Here is a 20,069-nt window from a genome sequence, read left to right on the forward strand (position 1 = left end):
GAATCTTACCTCTATACTTTATACAGAATAGGCATTTCATTAAAAAAAAATGTTAAATGGATGAATAAATGGCTTTCAATATATCTTTTTATACATTACTCAAATAGAAGTTAAGTGCTAGGAATTAGGAGTCATAGGCCATGGTATCTAGTATTAGAGGACCTAAGTTCAAATTCTAGCTTTACTGCTAAAGAACTGTGTGAATTAATTATTAAATTCTTTTTTTTTTTCAAAGGCAGTGTAGTATTATAAAAAAGAAGAAAAGTTGACTTGACTTCTAGAGATCTAGGTCCGAATCCTCATTCAGACACTTGACACCTGCATTATTCTTGGACTCAGTTTCCTCATCTCTAACAGCTAAATAATAATTTCACTATTTACCTTAAGACTGATATAAAAAACTAACATAAAAATGCTTTTCAAAATAGAATGCTATATTAATGTAACTTATTATAGAATCTCTGGGTTCCTGTTTCTTTATAAATCTTTTAAAATCCTACGATCTTGATTCAAGTCCTACCTTTGCTATTAAATGGCTGTATTATTTTTAAAAAGTTCCTTCATTTTTTTCCCTCTCTTAAAAAGCAAGTCTTATTCCAATGACTCATTCAATAATTCAAAGAATGTTTATTAAGCATCTACTATATGCAAAACACAATACTAAGCCCAGAATACACAAAGGAAAGAATTCCTGCCCTCAGGATCACACGGTGTGTGGAAGCAACTTTGTGTTCTCAAAGTCTATGCCAGTGGAATACAAAATCTGGAAAGCTCTAGCAACCTGTTAAAGTATTGCAAATGGACTCCAAAAACAGATAATTTATCTCAATATGAGCTCAACAATCTAGTCTGTGCCTATTGTTCAAAGGATAGTTTAGTCAAATGGGTTCATTACTAATCAGCAGTTAAGGTTAGCCAAACAGGTGATCTTCCTTTGTTCCCCACCAGAAATCCATAAGTGATAAAGAGGGTTATATAAGAGGAGGGGCTATATCTTCTGTCCACTAATCAAGTCATAGGCTTTTCAGAGTATGAAAGTAAGTGCAAATTGGGGCGGGGAGAAGTTAAAGAAAGGAAATGAGATCAGTGATTTAAAGAAATGACTGAATGGATAAATATGTTTTTATTTACCAGTGTTAAGCTTAGGACACAAATACCAAAGAAGGAAAGTCTCTATCCCAAAGGAGTTTACTTTCTATTAGAAAAGTTAGGGTCATTAAACAAACTGATTGATTTAGCTTTTGAAGTCCCAGAGATGGAACCATATGATATTGAACTATTCTAATGAAAGCATATAATTTTCAATTGTTTATTTGGGTTTATGCTTTGGGGGGTGGTTTTATAAGATTATTCATAAAAATGAACAATATGGAAAAATAAATAAATTAAGTTAAATGGGGGGGGGGGGAATAAAAGTACTCTAAGCCCTTCAAAGCAGAGACACTAAATAATTATGGAATATTATTGAGCCTGCCTCTTCAATCCATATTTTAGAGAAAGAATTGCCATAATTCAGGAGAAGAAATCTTGCAACTTTAAGAAAGAGAAAGAATAGCTTCTTTCACTATAGTCAAACACAATGTTATTCCTGTATGACACTGAGCCATTATGAAACTGTATACAATTCCAAATGTAGTTTTAGAATTCCATTGGATTCTGGCCAAAATATAGCATTTGACTTTACATGTGCTCAAATGATCTCCCAGATGTGCTATTATAGCACTCTTATATCCTATAGTGTTTTCTTAGTGCCTCTGAAACCTTTCTGGCAACCTCCATTTCCTGGTAAGGGCAACTCCAAAAATGCTATCTCTTTTATGGTAGTTTCTATTCCAAACCCAATTCAGTTCAATTCAACATTTTAGTGACATGCAAAGATAAAAACTAATATAGTCACTGCTCTCAAGGAATTTACCAGGTAACAGAGGAATACAAAATACTTACACAAATAAATATAATATAAAAGGAATATGATAAGAGCAAAGGAGAGATACAAAGTACTAAAAAGGTGGAAGGGGGAATCAGGGAGGAATTGATGGAAACATGCAAACTTTTCTTGATTGAGAAATTATTTAATTTTATTTTTCCCACATCTCTTAAGCAGACCACTTCAAATAAGCAGAAAAATATATTAATAAAATTTACTTTGTATTTGAATATTTTAAACAATACCATATATTATCTACAATTCATAATATTATAAAGGTTTAAAATGCATACATCTACAAGATTTATTTTTTACCTTCTGTCATAGAATTGGTACTGTGTATTGGTTCCAAGGAAGAAGAGAGATAAGAGCTAGGCATTGGGGACTTCCTTAAAGGTCACCCAGCTAGGAAGTGTCTGAGGCCAGATCTGAACTGAGGACCTCCCATCTCTAGGTTTCCCTCTCAAGCCACTGAGCCACCTGGCTGCCACCTCATCTACAAGATATTACCAGTTTCCAAAATCTTTCACGTTTTCCAATGCTATAGGAATATTGCATCAGATTGTCATTATTGTTATCATTTTTAATCATACCATTGTTAGCTGGTGAATGATAAAATGACACAATTGGGCCTAAATTGTGCTTACATTCATTATAATCTTGCCATTTTACCTGGTAAATGAAGTGTTTTCATCTCTGATATGCTGTTGTTGATCTGTGGATTCTCTCTAATTTCCTTACACTATACACTTCAAAAATATAGACAAGAAGTAATAGTAGAGAGGCCAAACATTTTTCAGTGATTCAGTGTCCAATTCAGCATCCACCACCACCTCCCTCTTTCTCTCCTCAGTAAAGGACACTGATCATTCATTAATAAAACTTAAGTCTTAGTCAGTAAAATGTCTCAAATATCAACAGGTATGCATCTTAAATTGCTTTTTCCCCCTTTGCAGAGAAGAGGATGAAAATACTATTTTTCTAAAAAAAACTATGTGATACCTTTTGTGTGAGGTAATAGAATTAGTCATTCTTCTGTTTAACATTCAAGGCCACAACATAATCCCCTCCACTCTTTCCATTCTCCTTACATTTTAGACCTCTCCAAGTATTCTTCTATCCAATGACACTGAACCCTTTGCTGTTCCACAAGCAGTCTATCTCCCCACTGGAGGTATTTTTGCTGACTGTCTTCTGTGCTTTGAAATCTTTCTCTCCCCATGGCTACCTCCAGGTTCCCTGGCTTCTGTTCAGGAATTTCTCAGCCCAGAGAGTCCAAGATCCTCCAGGAGAGCATTTCTTCTCACTCAAGTCCATTTGACTTGGTGCCAATAAAACAAGAGGCAAAGGCAAGGAAGGGGATAGAAAGTTTAATCAGCATCAGCCTAAGAGAAGTTGCCAGGTGTCTAGGAACCCTACAGAACAAGGGAGCAATACATATATTTACAGAGTTTTAGGGAAGGCTGCAAAAGGAACCTATCAGCTGAGGTTGCTCAACCCCTTTCCTCCTTTAGGAGGTTGAATTGAAAGGACACAATGTCAGACAATTTGAGGTTCATGGAGGAAACTTGGTATCACTCAAGATGTGGTCTGTCCTAGGTAGGGACCTTTCCCTGGTAGTTAATCTCATCAGACCTTCAGAATGTCTAAGTGGGAGGGAAAGTCTAAAATCCTGGAGGCCTCTTTTAGAGGCAGAATCAGACTAAGAATCATTCTGTTTACACAGTCTTGTAGGCTGTATTTCTTTGACTTCTAAGATTATTATTTCTGGGGAGATATGTTCCCCCAAACACACAGCACACAGATTTTGTCCATTTCTTCTATACTTCCTTCAAATATTAACTAAAATCCCACTTAGTACAAGAAAGCCTTTCTTAGTCCTCCTTGATCTTAAAGTTTTCTTGCTTATGTTATCACAGTTTATCTTGTATGGCAGCAGCTAGGTAGGTGACACAGTGGATAGAACACTGGATATGAAGTCAAGAAGACTTGAGTTTCTAATTTAACTCCACATTTAATTCTGTGTGACCCTGGGCAAGTCACTAACCTCCATCAGCTACAATAACAATAGCCCTTACCTCCCAGAGTTGTTGTGAGGATCAAATAAAATAATAATAATAAAGCTCTTAAAACAGTGCCTGGCACAGAGTAAGTGTTATAAAAATATTATTATTATTCAATTTATTAATAGATAGTTATTTGAGTTGTTGTCTTCTCCAAATACCTAGCTTTTAATACTCTTCAGCCTTGGAACTGATATTAGTATTGCTTCTTAGACACAATTACAAAGATCTTTAAAATAATAATAATGCATAATTTCCCAAATAAAGTCTAGCCAACACTGTTGTAATCAGTTATTGGCCCAATTCACTGTCCATCTACACTGTTATCTAAAAAATAGATAAGTAGATAAGTAGCCTCTCTCTATCTCTGTCTCTGTGTCTGTCTGTCTCTCTCTCTCTCTCTCATAGACACATAGACACAACACACACATACAATCCAGCATACTGAAGGACTAATGTAGTAGACTGCCCATACAACTGAATGTCATAATGTTAACATTCTCTTTATCCCTTTCATTTTTCCTGTGTGCATTGCTATTGTCTATCTGTTTTGAAAGGTTATGAATTGCATTCTGGAGTTTCTGTAGTATTCCAGAGTTTAAGTCAATCAGCATAATGTGAGCCCCAAAACAGAATATTTATTGGATTTTTCCACCTTTGGGAATCCCTCTTCCATTTGAATTCTGTAGAGTGCACTACTCATGAATGAATGAACAAAATTACCAAATGCTTACTCTATGCAAAATGGTAGCATCTATGATGAGCATATAGCTCCCAAATATCTGTTCTGCTTTCATATTGATAATCATAAAATTACAGGAAAAGTTCATTCTTTTATTATTTCTATCAAGCAATCTTAACATCTGAATAGAAAATAAATTATTGGAGGAGAGCCTTTGGGGTAATTTTGTCCACCCTAATCAAATCCTGTTTTAAAGAAAAGTTAAAAAATGAACATAGATATTTTATTCATAATACCTTATAATTGGTTAAATGGCTGAAAAGTTATTCTGTTTTACAACATAATTTGTGGAAATTATATACACCTATTTCCCTCTTATATTTCTACCAAGCATACCAAATAAGTATGAGAATATGTGGTCATTCTAAAACAAAGTTACTGAAGCCATTTTACATTTCTCTTTTTTTATGGATTGCCATGGGTTAAAAAATTATCACTTACTATTGATGAGTCTCTATTCTTAGTGAAGATTGTCCTCATATAGGAGACATATTACTGGTACAATATGTGAAGCCCTTCCAGATTGGTAAGAATTGCCAAAGCTTGGAATCTTTAGGGATAGCTTTCAACGGCTCAAGGTCTCTGAAACAAAATGAAGAGGTATCAGAGTAGTACCTTTGCAGAATAAAAATATGACTAATAGTATATTTACAGCTTTTGAATATATAGAAATTGCAATAAAAATGACAAATAATTGGAGGAATATTTGTCACTGGGCCACCCCAATAAAATTAAAATGATAATAGGTTTAATAAATTCATAGCTTTAGTGTCAAAAAAATCAAATTTGGAAGTCATTTACAGAGCTACAAAAAGTAATAGAATCCATTTGGTGAAACACAAAGTATAGGATATCAAGGGGAAAAAAATTTAAGAATAAAAAGGAAATATCACATCTAGAGTTCAAATTTTGAAAGTGATCATCAAAATAATTTAATGCTGGTTTTAAAAATGGGAAAATAGATCAGCAGAATCAACCAAATAAGGAAGAATATGAAACTACTAGATCCAACAACCCAATATTCAATTAACCCAAGGATATATATTTACTTGGGGAAGATTATTCTTTTTGACAAGAACTTCTGGGAAAATAAAAAAGTACTTGGTCAGAGGTGGACTTAGAGCATCATTATATAACACAATAGGGTCAAAAAGGATATATAACCTGACCATTAAGAATCACACATTTAAAAAAATAGAAAATAATTACATTAGGTTGGTACATTTATCACTTGTCACTAGGGGAAGAATTCTTAACCAAATGAAATATTATTTATGTGTACTCAAGGTAGACCAACCTTGTCAAAGACCTGCAGGAAATTTTCCACAGCACCAAGTCATATTAGGCTTTGATACTTGCTATTCTCTTCCCAGTCTAGAATAAAAAGGAGAATGTCTGGAGTCCAGAATAATGTCTAAGCCCAGAATATATTCAAATCTCTTATTGTTCCTTGGAGGAGTCTACCTCTACATCATGATTCAAAATAAAATGCGAACTAGAATTATGAATCATTAGTATAGAACAGTTATGGGCAAACTTTTTAAAGAGGAGGCCAAAGGAAAGGAAATGCTCATCTGTCAGTGTGTTGTTTCTAAGGCAACTCTTTCAAAGTTTCATTGTATTGTATCCTACTCATTGTATTAGTCAGATTAGGATTAATGTTGCATGGCTGGATAGAACATTTCGGGGCAGCATCTGGCCCATGGGCTGTAGTTTGCCCATCACTGGTATAGAAAATTTCAGTTGATGAAACACCCTCTACTTCTGTCAACACGTAATTGCTCTGGTACTTATTGGTTTAGAAGAGGGATTCTTAAACATAAACTTGCTTTAAAAATTAGACACAGACATATGATGGATTTCAATAAAATTGGTTTCCTTTATAATCTCATGTATATTATTTTATGCATTTAAAAAACATTATTCTGAGAAGGGATCTATAGGTCAAAGCTATCCAAGATGAAATAAAACGGTTAAGAACCTTGATCTAGAGCAGTGATGGTGAACCTTTTAAAGATGGCATGCCAGGGCCTGCCTCCACCCCACTCTCCAGATCAATTGCTGTGCCCCTCCCCACGATCTAGTGCTGGGTGCACCCCACCTCCCTTTTACCCCACAGAGGGGAGGGAGGAAGCACTCCCATTAGGCTGCTGGGTGGATGAACTGAGAAATGTCCTCAGCTAGTATAGAGATGGGGAGAGGAGTGGCCTGAGAACTCTGCTCCCCTCCAGCTCTGCCACCTGTGAGCCGCCCACCTTACCTGTGAGCTCTAATTGGGCTGCTGGACAGAGGGGCCCAGGGATGTGAAAAAATGTCATCAGGCATGGTGGAGGGGAGGGAGGGGAGCAGCTCTGCCCAAGTCCCTTTGCCTTTCTAGTAACAAACTCTGGCAAGGTGGGGGTGGGGAAGCACATGTGCCCACAGAAAATGTTCTGCATGCCATCTTTGACACCCATGCCATAGGTTTGCCATCACTGGTCTAGAGAGTTCCTCAGGGTATTAAGAGGCTTTTAAAATTATCATCTGTATCTGGAAACATAAGATTTAAGGTCGTGCCTACTAATGAATTTTTTTAGAGTATTTTATCTACCAATATCCCAAAAATTAAAATGTAAAGGAAAAAAATCATTTAAAGAAGAAGCCATCTAAAATTACCCAAGGAAGGATCTAAGTAACACATTCAAGTGCAAATTCAACAGGTATTTATCAAGTTTTGATGCTACATTGTCTCTGTTCTCATTGGATGATATTTCACAAAAAAGCACCTTAGAAAGACACAAATGGTTGTGTGAAACCTAAGAAGGTTTTCATTACTTACCAGGAAAATTAAAAAAGTCTCTCTGGATTAAGTAGTCTTGGAGCTGTAGTTTAAAGGACTGGTAGACATTCAATAGGAGGAATGTAGGACTGGCATTTCTGGCAAATAGAACTGGGTAAACAAAGACACCAAGGTGGGAAAGTGCGTGAAAAGTATAGAGTGGCAAGTTATTCAGATTGACTGGAGTGTAGAGTAGTACATGGAGAAAAGTACTATAAGAGAAGATCACGAATGCCAGGGAGTCTGAAATTCATTCAGGACTTTAAGAACTTAAGGGATTTAGACATCATTTTCTTCTGTAAAGAGTAACTACTCTAAGTGTTGAACATAATTCCAAGATAATAATATGATCAGTGAACCTGAAACCTTTTTCAAAGACTTGACTGATATCATTAAAAATTATTGTAGTTATGGCTGCTAACTCTAAAGGAGTATAAAAAGTTCAAAGGGTTTCTTAGTCTTCATCCTTTGAATTGCAATGTTTCCATATGCTATTGGAGAAATGACATGATAATATTTAGAGCTTATATACCAGTTGTTATCCAAAGACCTCAAAGAACTTTATCACCACTAATAAATTAGACTGCTTAAGTCCCCTGAGAAACCCATGAGTACAATATAATTCATTCAAGAATCCTTTACCTAACACTGTACTGACTAGATATTTAGTCATATTTAAAATCCTCTTATGTATGAGAATAATATAGTATCTCAGGACAAACATAAAATTCAGTCTCTCTCATTCCTTTGGACCTGAATAAGGACTTTATTGAGTCACTTTGTTATTCTTCTTTTCATTTATTGTGGTTATATTTTCTAATTTTTTGAGTGTGAAAGTGCAATGGAAATACACTTATATTTATATAAATGCAAAGCTATACATATGTGTTTAGAGAAAGGAAAAGAAGTCATATTAGAAGAGAAAAAAGGAAAAGAGAGGCAAATGAAATCCAAACATATTTCATGGTGCCCTAAAACTCAAAATATGCTGGCGGGTTACCAGCAGTCCAGTTCCTCTTGGGGGTGGGACAATTGAGTGAAAATGAAGTGAGAAGAGCCAGAGACCAAGTAGGTTTGCAGTGGCTGATATGAAGTGTCATCTGCTGATTTTAATTTTTATACCCTCTTTTCTTTATGATCTCATACAGGTTTTTTTTCCCATACATTCAAAATCACATATTAACTTTTGAAACATCACAAGATTGACATTTATTAATTATCTTACTGTGGTTAAACAAAGAAGCAAGCTTGTCAAAAATTATTCATTATGGGCTGGCTTAGTTTGAACTTATTCTTTTCAGCCATGCGTAAGGTACAAGTACATCAGTTCCTAGCTAAACATAATAGTTAATTATATCTTAACTAATTATATTATGTATATAGTTATGTTATACTATCCATTCCCATCATCAATCAAGGAGATAGTTATGGTAGTTGATTACATCCAATAAGATACAATAATATCAGTCTGGTACAATGTTTTGTTCCCATGGTGTTTTTTCTGTTATAGGATCACTAAGAATACAGTTCTGGTAGGGTGATTCTGTGCTAGTTTGTCATTGCCTTAATTTCCTTGTGTTTCACTGTTTCTATGGTCTGTAGGAGTTTGGGAACAAACTCAGGCCAGGTATTTTCTTGCTGGGAACTTTAGAAACTTGCATTAACTCACTAACTGCTGGTTTTCTGCTGGGCTGATTCTAGGGGAAATTTCTATACTCTAAGGGGTTGTACAGGGGTTTATTTTCGGATAGTGGGTAGTCTTTGGCTGTGATTGTTCTTGCCATGAACCTGTATTGTTTTTCTGTGTCTCCTTTGAGCTGGATAAGGATATTGATTGCAATAATTTCAATGCAAGTGAATGTCACTGTAAAAAGAATCATATAGGGTAAACTGAGTGTGGAATCTCCATCCTCCTGACAACCTGCCGTGCTGGATTGTCAGAGCTTGTGAGTAGCCATGCTAACCTCATAGCCTCGATGGCTTCCGGCAAAAATACCCTTCTTAGAAACTATTACATGTAATGTTTTTATATTCTATGTTAAGTAGATCACATTGACAAAATGAGAATATTTTAAGCACTTTGTAAACCTTAATGTACTCTATAATTGGTATTATTGTTAAAAGGTATTTTAAATTTGAAAACAAAGATTATATTTTTATCCTTTTTTTAGATAGGACTCTATGTGGTCCTGTGATTGATGTTCATCTCAGGTGGTAATGTTTTTCTGGAGACGTTACCAATCATTTGTAGCCTTTTATTCAATGTTAATGATTACTTTAATGTGCCACATAATGAGCATTTTCTGCTTAGCAGCTGAAAGTGTAATTTTCCTTTTTTTAATTTCATTCCCTTTGTTTCTTTAATTAGCATATTGATTTAAAATTTATCTATAAAATCAAGCTTATTGAGATTGGTTGTCTATGCTTCACCAATGTCTCAGGAGACTTGATTGCTCTATCTATATTTATCTTTGCTAAATGAAAAGCTGGTAAAGCTAGATGTCACATGTTGAGACTAAAGAATTCTTTTAAAACTGCTGGTAACATTGGCTTAATATATTTAAAAAAAAGGATCACACTTTGTCTCTTATATGATGCTCAAAACTACAAGGATTTTTTTAAAAGCCAACTACAGTTCTTTGGTTTCCATTTAATGGAAAAAGTGATAAAGCTTAATTGTATATTTGAGCACAGGGTGTCATTTCCAGTACATCTGATCAATAATTCATCGATTGCCTTTGGCCCAAAGTAACATTTGAAAGTAAATTTAGCCAGAAAGACTGTATCCTGCTGGAGCTTCATCATATCCATTAATTATGTTTTTCCTCTGTTTGGATCATTAGGCTACCAAGGTGACAGCAGATGGCAAGCAGACTGGGCAGGATGCTGAGCGAACCAACACGAGAGCAAAGATGCTAAGCGGAATTGTTAAGGAAATTGTCCAGGATGCAGAAGGTATTTGAAGCATCATCCTTTAGTAATTTCTTCTCCAAAAAGGAAGTGTACACGTCTCTGTGCATACACACAGAAATGATTATAGCAAGCCTCATATCTTACACACAGAAAGTGTTCCATACATGGTTGACTGAATAAGTAAAATTTCACTAGTAAAAGATGTCAGATTAGGATTTAAAAGTCTATGTTCTTTCAAATATTTTTATTAAGAAATTCAAGAAAATTATCAGCAGATTGCCTACAATCCAGAGTTAGGTTAGGGGCAATTGCTAGTGAATTGGTAATTACGAGCATAGAAAGCAATAAATTAAAGGCATTCCTCCAGGAATACTCTAATTCTTGAGGAAAGGCTATTATGGTTAAATAACTAATGGGCACCTTATGCTTTGCTCCTGTTTATTTGCAAGGCAATTAAAAAGATTTTAATTTTGGAAAAAAAGCTAATTTTCTCATTCCATTTGGTATATTCATGCGACATTTTTATTCCTCAAAATGACTTTTAACTGGTTGTTAATGAACATCTGTTGTTTGGAATTTGTATATATCACCCAACCATAAGATGTTGTATTGCCCTGGCCCTCTGTCCTCTTGGCACCTATTAGTCTGGTTGAGATTCAAAGTGGAAAACCAGAAGCCAATTTTGGGCAATGTCCAGAATACGTAGCTTTTTTAGTGAGTCAAGAGAATACTAAGCAAAAGCTGATTCTAAAATACCAATATTAATTGGAGGAATAATTTTAAACTGTGCTTGATTTTTTTTAAAATAGATATCTTTAGAAAGTAGAAATAAAAATCCATATCTTAGTTGCCATAGTCTCAATACAATAGGGCAGGCTGCCCTGTGGAAGGCAAGGAATCTTAGAGACTTTACCTTAAGAACTATCAATCATCTAAGGCAGTGATTCCCAAAGTGGGCATCACCGCCCCCTGGTGGATGCTGCAGCAATCCAGGAGAGTGGTGATGGCCACAGATGCATTTATCTTTCCTATTAATTGCTATTAAAATTTTTTTAAAAATTAATTTCCAGGTGTGCTAAGTAATATTTTTTTCTGGAAAGGAGGCGGTAGACCAAAAAAGTTTGGGAACCACTGATCTAAGGGTTTGTCTAAGAGATGAGGTACCTACATGTACCTCCTCATTATAAAATTATCCTAGTTTTGCCCTGGGGAGAAACAAAGGCTAAACTTTGACACTGAAAGTCTACTATAAAGATGTTAATTTCACATCTTTGTCATAATTTTTTTCAAATAATATCTCTACCTTCCTCAAAGAGAGGAACAACTACAAACTTATTCCAAATAACATTACACCCAAACCAGCATGCTTTATTTATCAATAATAGCTCCAATTTATTTCATGCTTTAAGGACTATTAACTATTTTTTTCACATCAGTACTCCTAGAGAGGCAGTTCAAGTATTATCACTGACATTTTACAGATGAGGAAACTGAAGCTCAAGGCAATAAAATTACTCACCTAGGGTCAATTCAATTCAACTAACATTTATTAAGCCTCTGCCTACCATGTGTTAGGCACTACTTTTATATCTGGTAAGGAATCAAACCCGCATCTTCATTCTTCAAGACCATTGTCCTTTCCACTCTTCCATATAACTTTATTTTGACCTTACTATTATGTTTCAATAAAGCCCATTATAAAGCTGTAGAATGGTGCTGTAACATCTTTGTGCCTATTGCCCATTTAAAATATTACTCCCATGAAACAAACAGTTTCTGTAAGATTGTTTCAATGAATATGATGTTCCCTAGAACCCACTAAAGACTTTAGGCAGTCTATGCCTGTTTTAAGCAATTGATTGCCATTTATATTTCTATATATTCCATAATTATAGAATTATAAGTGACATAATCACAACAAAATGCAAATCAGGGGGAACTATAAGAGATGAGAATTTACAAAGAAACAATTTTGGTGACAAATAAGAGAAGCAATGATTGCATTAGAATAATATTTTTCACAAAAGAAGTTCTCATAGGCATGGAAAGAATATTGGAGTCAGAGTCAGATGACCTGTACTGAGTTCTTGACTCTGATAATTATTACCTGTAAGGGGCCCTGAAAAAGGTTGTAACCTCCCAGGGCCTTAGTTTACTCATTTGTAAAATAGGAGGACTAGATGGCATAAAGTCCTTTCCAGCTCAAAACCTATGAACCTTGTATTCTTCTACAATTGAATCCTCCTTCAATTGTTGGTGTATATTTACAGTTCATTAAGATTTTAATTCAATTTGCAGAGAAAGCTTTTTGCAATTAGAGTTAATCAAAAGTGGAATGGGCTGGGGCAGCTGGGTAGCTCAGTGGATTGAGAGTCAGGCCTAGAGACGGGAGGTCCTAGGTTCAAATCTGGCCTCAGACACTTCCCAACTGTGTGACCCTGGGCAAGTCACTTGACCCCCATTGCCCACCCTTGCCACTCTTCCATCTAGGAGCCAATACATAGAAGTTAAGGGTTTATAAAAATAAAAATTAAAAAAAAATGGAATGGGCTGCTTCATGAGATGGTGAGTCCTCCATCACTAGATATCTTCAAGTAGAGACTGATTCATCACTTCTCTAAGAAGCTCTAGGAAGGAACTCCCAGGGTAATTATAGAAAGGAAGTAAGATAAAATTAGCTTTAATGTCCACTTCAGGATCATAGAGTTTTAGATTTAGAACTACAAGGGACCACACAGCCCACCTAGTACAACCTCATTGGGAACTGAGCTTATTTATAGCTTTCATAAGGTCATATAGGTAGTTTTGGAAGTGTGATTTGAACCCAGGTCTTCTGATTTCAGAACCAATTTTGATCCTAACCTGCTACTATGACCTCAATTAGTATAATCAATAACAGAATAATTTAGAGCAAATCTTCTGGTCAGTGGTGTTTATATGTACCTGAGTCTATCTATGGTGAGTCTGACTATTCAGGACTTCTTCATTCAAATTCCTAACATTTAGCATTTGTCAACCTACTGCAAAAATTATTCATTAAAAATAATTAAAAAATAATCAGAGTTGTTGTGAATGAATATATTTGCATATTTTAATTCTATCATTTTACCATTCTTTCTTATTTTTCAGTCTACCATTTTACCATTCTATCTTATTTTTAAGTCTACCATATGTATTGCAATTGGCCATGGTTTCACTCTTGGTTATTTGAATTTGTTCAGGCATTTTTCAGTCATGACTATTTCTTCATTACCCTATTTCCAGGTTTCTTGGCAGAAGTACTGGAATAGTTTGCCATTTACTTCTCTAAGCCATTTTACAGATGAGGAAACTGAGGCAAACAGAGTTAAGTAACTGTCCAAGGATCACACAGCTAGTATGTGCCTGAGGCCAAATTTGAACTCAGGGAAATGAGTCTTCCTGACTTCAAGTATGGCACTCTAACTATTGTACCATCCTTGGTTGATCCTGCTGCATTTGGAGTGAGAGGGCCTGGTTTCAATTCCTGATTGTGTTTAGGCATTGTCACTTAACAGCTCTAAGACTTAGCTTTTGTATCTGTAAAATGAAGGGGTACGACTAGACGGCCTCTTGGGTTCTTCCATCCTTAAATCTGTGATGCCCTGATCCCATATCCTTGATATTTGACCTAAGCCTTGCTCTGAGTATCTCTTTACCCTTTCTTTATCTGGGTACTCAAGAGACACGTTGGCACTAAGAGCCATGTTTTACAATTACCAGGCTGTGGTCCAGCAGCAAATGACAAAAAAATTTGAATGTCTCACAAAACTTTGACTACCAAAATTTCTGTTACAATGGAATATAAGCTCTCTCAACAAAAGGACTTTAATACTTTTTTATTTGTATCCCCAGCACCTAGCACCATGCATGACAAAAAATGAGTGCTTAATAAATGCTTAGTGAGGGTCAGTTTAGTGGCACAATGGATAGAGTGCCAGGAATGGTTCAAATTTAGCCTCAGGCACTTGCTAGCTGTGTGGCACTGGGCAAGTTACTTAACCCCGTCGTCTAGCCCTTGCCCTTCTGCCTTAGAGTTGGTATTAAGAAAGTAAGGTGCTCAAAAATAAATAAATAAATGCTTAGTGAGTGAATTATTTCTAAATATGCATTTCTATTTTTATTTATAAAATTTTGTTTATAATAATTACTTCTAAATATGTAAAGACTAACTCCTTCTACTCCTCCTTTTGTCTCTGTTCCACCCCTTGTCCTCCCCTTCTCCCTGTCTCCCTGAGAGCCACCTAGACCTTTCCCACTAAGACTGTGGAAGGCACAATGTACCACTTTTTTTGGTTGTTGTTCAATCACTTCAGTTGGGTCTGACTCTTTGTGATCCCATTTGGAGTTTTCTTGGCAAAGATACTGGAACTGTTTGTCATTTTCATCTCCTATTCATTATACAAATGAGGAAACTGAGGCAAATAGCATTAAGTGACTTACACAGGGTCACATATCTTGTATCTGAGGCCAGATTTGAGCTAAAGAATATGAATATTCCTGACTTAAGTCCAGCACTCTATCCACTGTTCCTTTTGGCTCTCCTAATAACCCTTATATGAGAATTTTACACAAAGCCGCGACCGGTAGGTTAACACATATGGACGGTGACCAAAACACCTAGAAGCACCCTTTCATGGATCTCAAACGGTGAGAAAAACATGGATGAACTGAGCCAAACCTTCCATGAGTTATAATTATCTAAAACTCTTCTCCAAGACCTGGTGACAAAAATTTCAACCAGTGACCTTTAAGCAAGATGCATAACTTATCCCTGCCTATTTGGCTATCAATCAGTGACATCGATGAAAAATTAATTAACACTAGCAGAGAATTCAATAAAAGTAGCAAATTACATTGAGAGCTGAAAGTGATCCTATAGATGGAATTTGTTTTGGGGGAGGGAGGGTTAAAGGTGGGGTGCATTCAAATGCACACTTGCATGCATGTTTTTGTTTTGTTTTTAATAGAGGAAATACAAAATTTATCCTGAATGCCCCTGAAGGCATGGCTTCTATACAGCCAATCAGTTTCAGGAATCTAAGGCACTCTCATCTAAGCACAGTTTCATAATCTCTGATTTTTCATGACTCTTGATGAGTTCATGAAGTGCTTAGTGTTGTAACATTAGAATTACAAACATTCATCTGTGTAGAAAAGCAAAAATGCATTCACCATCAAGACTCCAGGGTACCTTCTGAGAGCAAATTTAGGTCACTCAATCTATTTCTCATGGCATAAGAGTTAGGATTTTTTTTCACTCATTATGAAAATATAAGAGGTACTCATTCATTTTACAGTTCTTTTGAGTGCTGTGTAATAGAGAAGGCATTCACATGTGATAAAATAGTGCCAATAATATGTTCATTTTTAAAGGGACTGGATGATATATTCTTCTTCAGTTGAAATTTATATGAACTCCTGTTCCTAAGCTTTTAAGCAGTGAAAGATTAGAGCTCTTCCATCAATATGCCTTTCTTAATACAACAAAAATTCTCCTAAAGCTGATCTGTTCCCACACTGGGGATTTCTTCCAGTTATTTACACATTGCTTGTTCTCAAAACCACATTGTCTACAAAATTTGTCTCATGAGCGTTTCTGCCATATTTTTAACTCTATTTCCCCTTTTATCTTCAATTCATTAAACACCTACGTGTGAACAGAGGGTTATGCTAGATATTAGAGGAAACGAAAATTTAGGAAAAACAAAGAAACCCTGTTCCTTGTCCTCATGGAGCTTCTTGTCTAGAAGAAGAATAAGGTGCATAATCAGAAAATTAAATTTCAAAAAAAGTGCTATGTGGGGCCTAAGAGAGAAAAGATTACTATTACCTGAATGGATTAAAAAAAATTCCTTGGAAGAGGAGGTATTGGGAGTTTTTAGGGATAGATAATAACAAAACATTCCAATAGGATAACAAAATCAAGAGGCCATTCCAGACATCATAAGGAACAGCATGAGCATGGCCACACAGGTAGAAGAAAGCAGGTCAATTTTTTGAGATAAAGAGAAATCTAACTCAAGTCTACTATCAAGTGGATGGCGGGATTTAATTAGACAAAGCTGAAAATCTAGATTAGCTTCAGAATGTGGAGGACATTGAGGGCCAGTCAAAGGAGTTTAGACTTTATTCAGTAAGTAATAAGGAACCATGGAAGATATTTGAGCAAAATAGTGTCCCAACCAAACTGATACACAAGGAAGATTAATTAGGCAGATAAATTTGGAAGATTAATCCATGGGTCAGAGGAATGAGATAATAAGAAAGATCTGTTTGAAGGTTACTGGACTAGTTGACAAGAGTAATAATAAAGAGCAGTGTAAGGATGGTAGCAATGGGAATAGAGAGGCAGGTGCAAATATACCAGAGATTGCAGATGTAATATTTGTAGAACTTGGCATATTGGATGAAATCATTGAAGAGAGAAGAGTCAGTGATAATACCAAGATTTCTAACCCATAATGAAAATAATAACTAGCATGTATATAATGCTTTAAGGTCTGCATAGCACTTTTCAGGTGTTCTCATTTGGTCCTCATAGCAACCTTGGGAAATAGGTGTCATTATTATGCCCATTTTACAAATAAGAATTCTAATACTGAGAGAAATTAGCTGACTTGTCCAAGAGAAATATTTGAAACTAAGTCTTCTGTCTCTATCCACTTTAACATTTTGTTACCAATTAGGCTATAAGGAGAAGCAGATTTAGGGGAAGTATTGAGGACTGTTTGGACTATTTTGAGTTTCACTCTGCCCCTTAATATTTATATATCTAAAAGATTCATCAAAAAGGTATAGTGAATAAAAATGACAATACTCAAAAACGTGGAGATGTGGGGAATATCTACCTCTCCATCACTACCTTATAAGTTCAAGACCTAAAGTAAATCAGATTGCATAAGGTTTTTTTATTATACACACAGAAAGATACACATTTATGTTTGTGTAATCATGTTCATATACACATATATAACTACATATAAGTTCATGTTATATTTGTACATGTATATGTTCACATACATGGGGCAGCTAGGTGCCAAAGTGGATAGAGAGCTATATCTGGAGTCAGAAAGACTTACCTCCTTCAGTTCAGATCTGGTCTCAGATACTTACTTAGCTGTGTGATCCTGGGCAAGTCACTTACCCTTGTTTGTCTCAGTTTCCTTATCTGTAAAATGAGCTGAAAAAGGAAATGGCAAACCACGGGGTCTATGAAAAGTTGAACTGAACAACAACAATGTTCACATAATATACATATGTATGTATGTGTGTATATATATATGTATAAGTATACATATATATTTGATATATAAGAAGATAGAAATTATATAAGGAACATAGCCTTGACGGATTAGAGAGATACTGAAAGTTTAGTGAATTCTTTTAAAAAAGGCAATAAAAGTGGCTATATGTACAAGTGACTAATAATAGCAGCTCTCAACAGATGGGTATTGGGTAGGTATTTACACTGATAGATGGATAATGTTCCACAGTATTGACTATCCTCGTATTGTGATGGTGTGAAGCTCTATCAGAAGCTACATTAAGTCTTGTAGGTCCAAGTATAGATACTATGTATTCCACAGAACCAAATAATTATTTTTATTCTTTTTTTTTTAACCCTTGTACTTTGGTGTATTGTCTCATAGGTGGAAGATTGGTAAGGGTGGGCAATGGGGGTCAAGTGACTTGCCCAGGGTCACACAGCTGGGAAGTGGCTGAGGCCGGGTTTGAACCTAGGACCTCCTGTCTCTAGGCCTGACTCTCACTCCGCTGAGCTACCCAGCTGCCCCCAATTATTTTTATTCTTAACCAAAGCAATCCAATACAAAATCACTCAACCTCCACTCACCTACAACCAAAGAGCTATAGTAGTAGAACTAGGAGACATAGACCTTCTCCATCTTACACTGGTGTAACTGATGTTTTGAAATCGATTATGGGATTGCAGAATTAAATTGTAGTCAATTAGTTTTAGCGCATTACAATATGCCCATGATGATGCTTTGGGATTCTAGTGCAGTTGCCTCATAGATTAGTGTCTCTTCTAAGTTCATATTATCTAAAGATCTGATCATTTTCAGTCTTCATTTAAACCTTACATTCATATAAGATCATCTATATCTTCATCTATACTTTTCATTTGCCTAAAACCATAAAATAAGGAAATTGAACTAGCTGCCTTCTAACATCTCTTCCAACTCTACATATAAAGTCTGATCATCCTCTTGACCAAGGTTAGAGATCTGTGACACTCCAATAGAGATACCTCCCCATCTCCCCTCCCAATGTTGACCTAGATTGCTATTCTAGTGGTTTGGTCATTCAATCCTTTACAATTCTTTGTAAATATCTTTAATAATAAATGTATAGATGCAAAATTTGGAGATACAAAGAAACTTATAATACCATCATTTTTCATATTAGAAAATTGACCAAAAGGAGATAGAGATACTTTCAGATCATTCTGGTAGCTTACTAGTAAGTAGTAAAGGTGGACATAGAACTCAGGTGTCTGAATTCTTGCACCGATGTTTTGCCTGAAATAGTACATCATCTTCTAAAAATGAACACAGGACAAACATATTAAATCTACAAAGACATAAAAAATTTTTTTTGAAATTTTTATTTGATTAATTTTGAATATTTTTCCATGGTTACACGATTCATGTTCTTTCCCTCTCTCCCCCGCCCACCTACCATAGCTGACGCGCAATTCCACTGGGTTTTACATGTGTCAGTGATCAGGACCTATTTCCATATAACTGATATTTGCAATAGGGTGATTGTTTAGAGTCTACATCCCCAATCATATCCCCATTGACCCATGTGATCAAGCAATTGTTTTTTTCTTCTGTGTTTCTGGTCCCACAGTTCTTTCTCTGGATGTGGATATTGTTCTTTTTCATAAATCCCTCAGAAATGTCCTGAGTCATTGCATTGCTGCGAGTACAGGCGTCCATTACATTCGATTTTACCACAGTGTATCTGTCTCTTTGTATAATGTTCTTCTGGTTCTGTTCCTTTCACTCTGCATCACTTCCTGAAGGTCATGCCAGTTCACATGGAATTCCTCCAGTTTATTATTCCTTTTAGCACAATAGTATTCCATCACCAACAGATACCACAACTTGTTCAGCCATTCCCCAATTGAAGGACATTCCCTCATTTTCCGATTTTTTGCCACCCAAAGAGCACAGCTATAAATATTTTACAAAGGTTTTTTAAAAGAATTTTCTACTCTGGTTTTTGTTACATTCACTGTGGGAAAAATACAAATTTAAAAACCAAAATAATAATATCTCATTTAAGCCTCACTCTCAGAGTTCACCTCTAAATTCCATTCTGTATTCTTTCTTTTAAAGCATTTGGTATATTCCCCACCTCCCCTGCTGTTTCTTCCCATACATATGGAAATTCCATATTTTAATTACTGTACTGAAAAATGGAATACAATAAGAAATTTTAGGGAACATATAAAATCTCCCTATTTGCACTATCATTACACAAACTGTCTTTATGTTTCACAGCAGGAATACCTATGGCATGTTGCATTACATTTGGAGACTGTAGTGATGAGCAGAT

At 35.6% G+C, this 20,069-nt stretch overlaps 1 protein-coding gene across 1 annotated transcript in view; it reads left to right on the plus strand.

Moving 5' to 3' along the window:
* Window positions 1-20,069, plus strand: part of LAMA2 (laminin subunit alpha 2) — a 625,852-nt gene that overhangs the window by 447,512 nt on the left and 158,271 nt on the right. Inside the window, 1 exon segment of the mRNA XM_044676961.1 lies at window positions 10,394-10,505. Within this exon segment, the coding sequence (XP_044532896.1) occupies window positions 10,394-10,505 (112 nt within the window).

This window comes from Gracilinanus agilis, chromosome 4 (assembly GCF_016433145.1).
Source record: "Gracilinanus agilis isolate LMUSP501 chromosome 4, AgileGrace, whole genome shotgun sequence".
NCBI lineage: Eukaryota > Metazoa > Chordata > Mammalia > Didelphimorphia > Didelphidae > Gracilinanus > Gracilinanus agilis.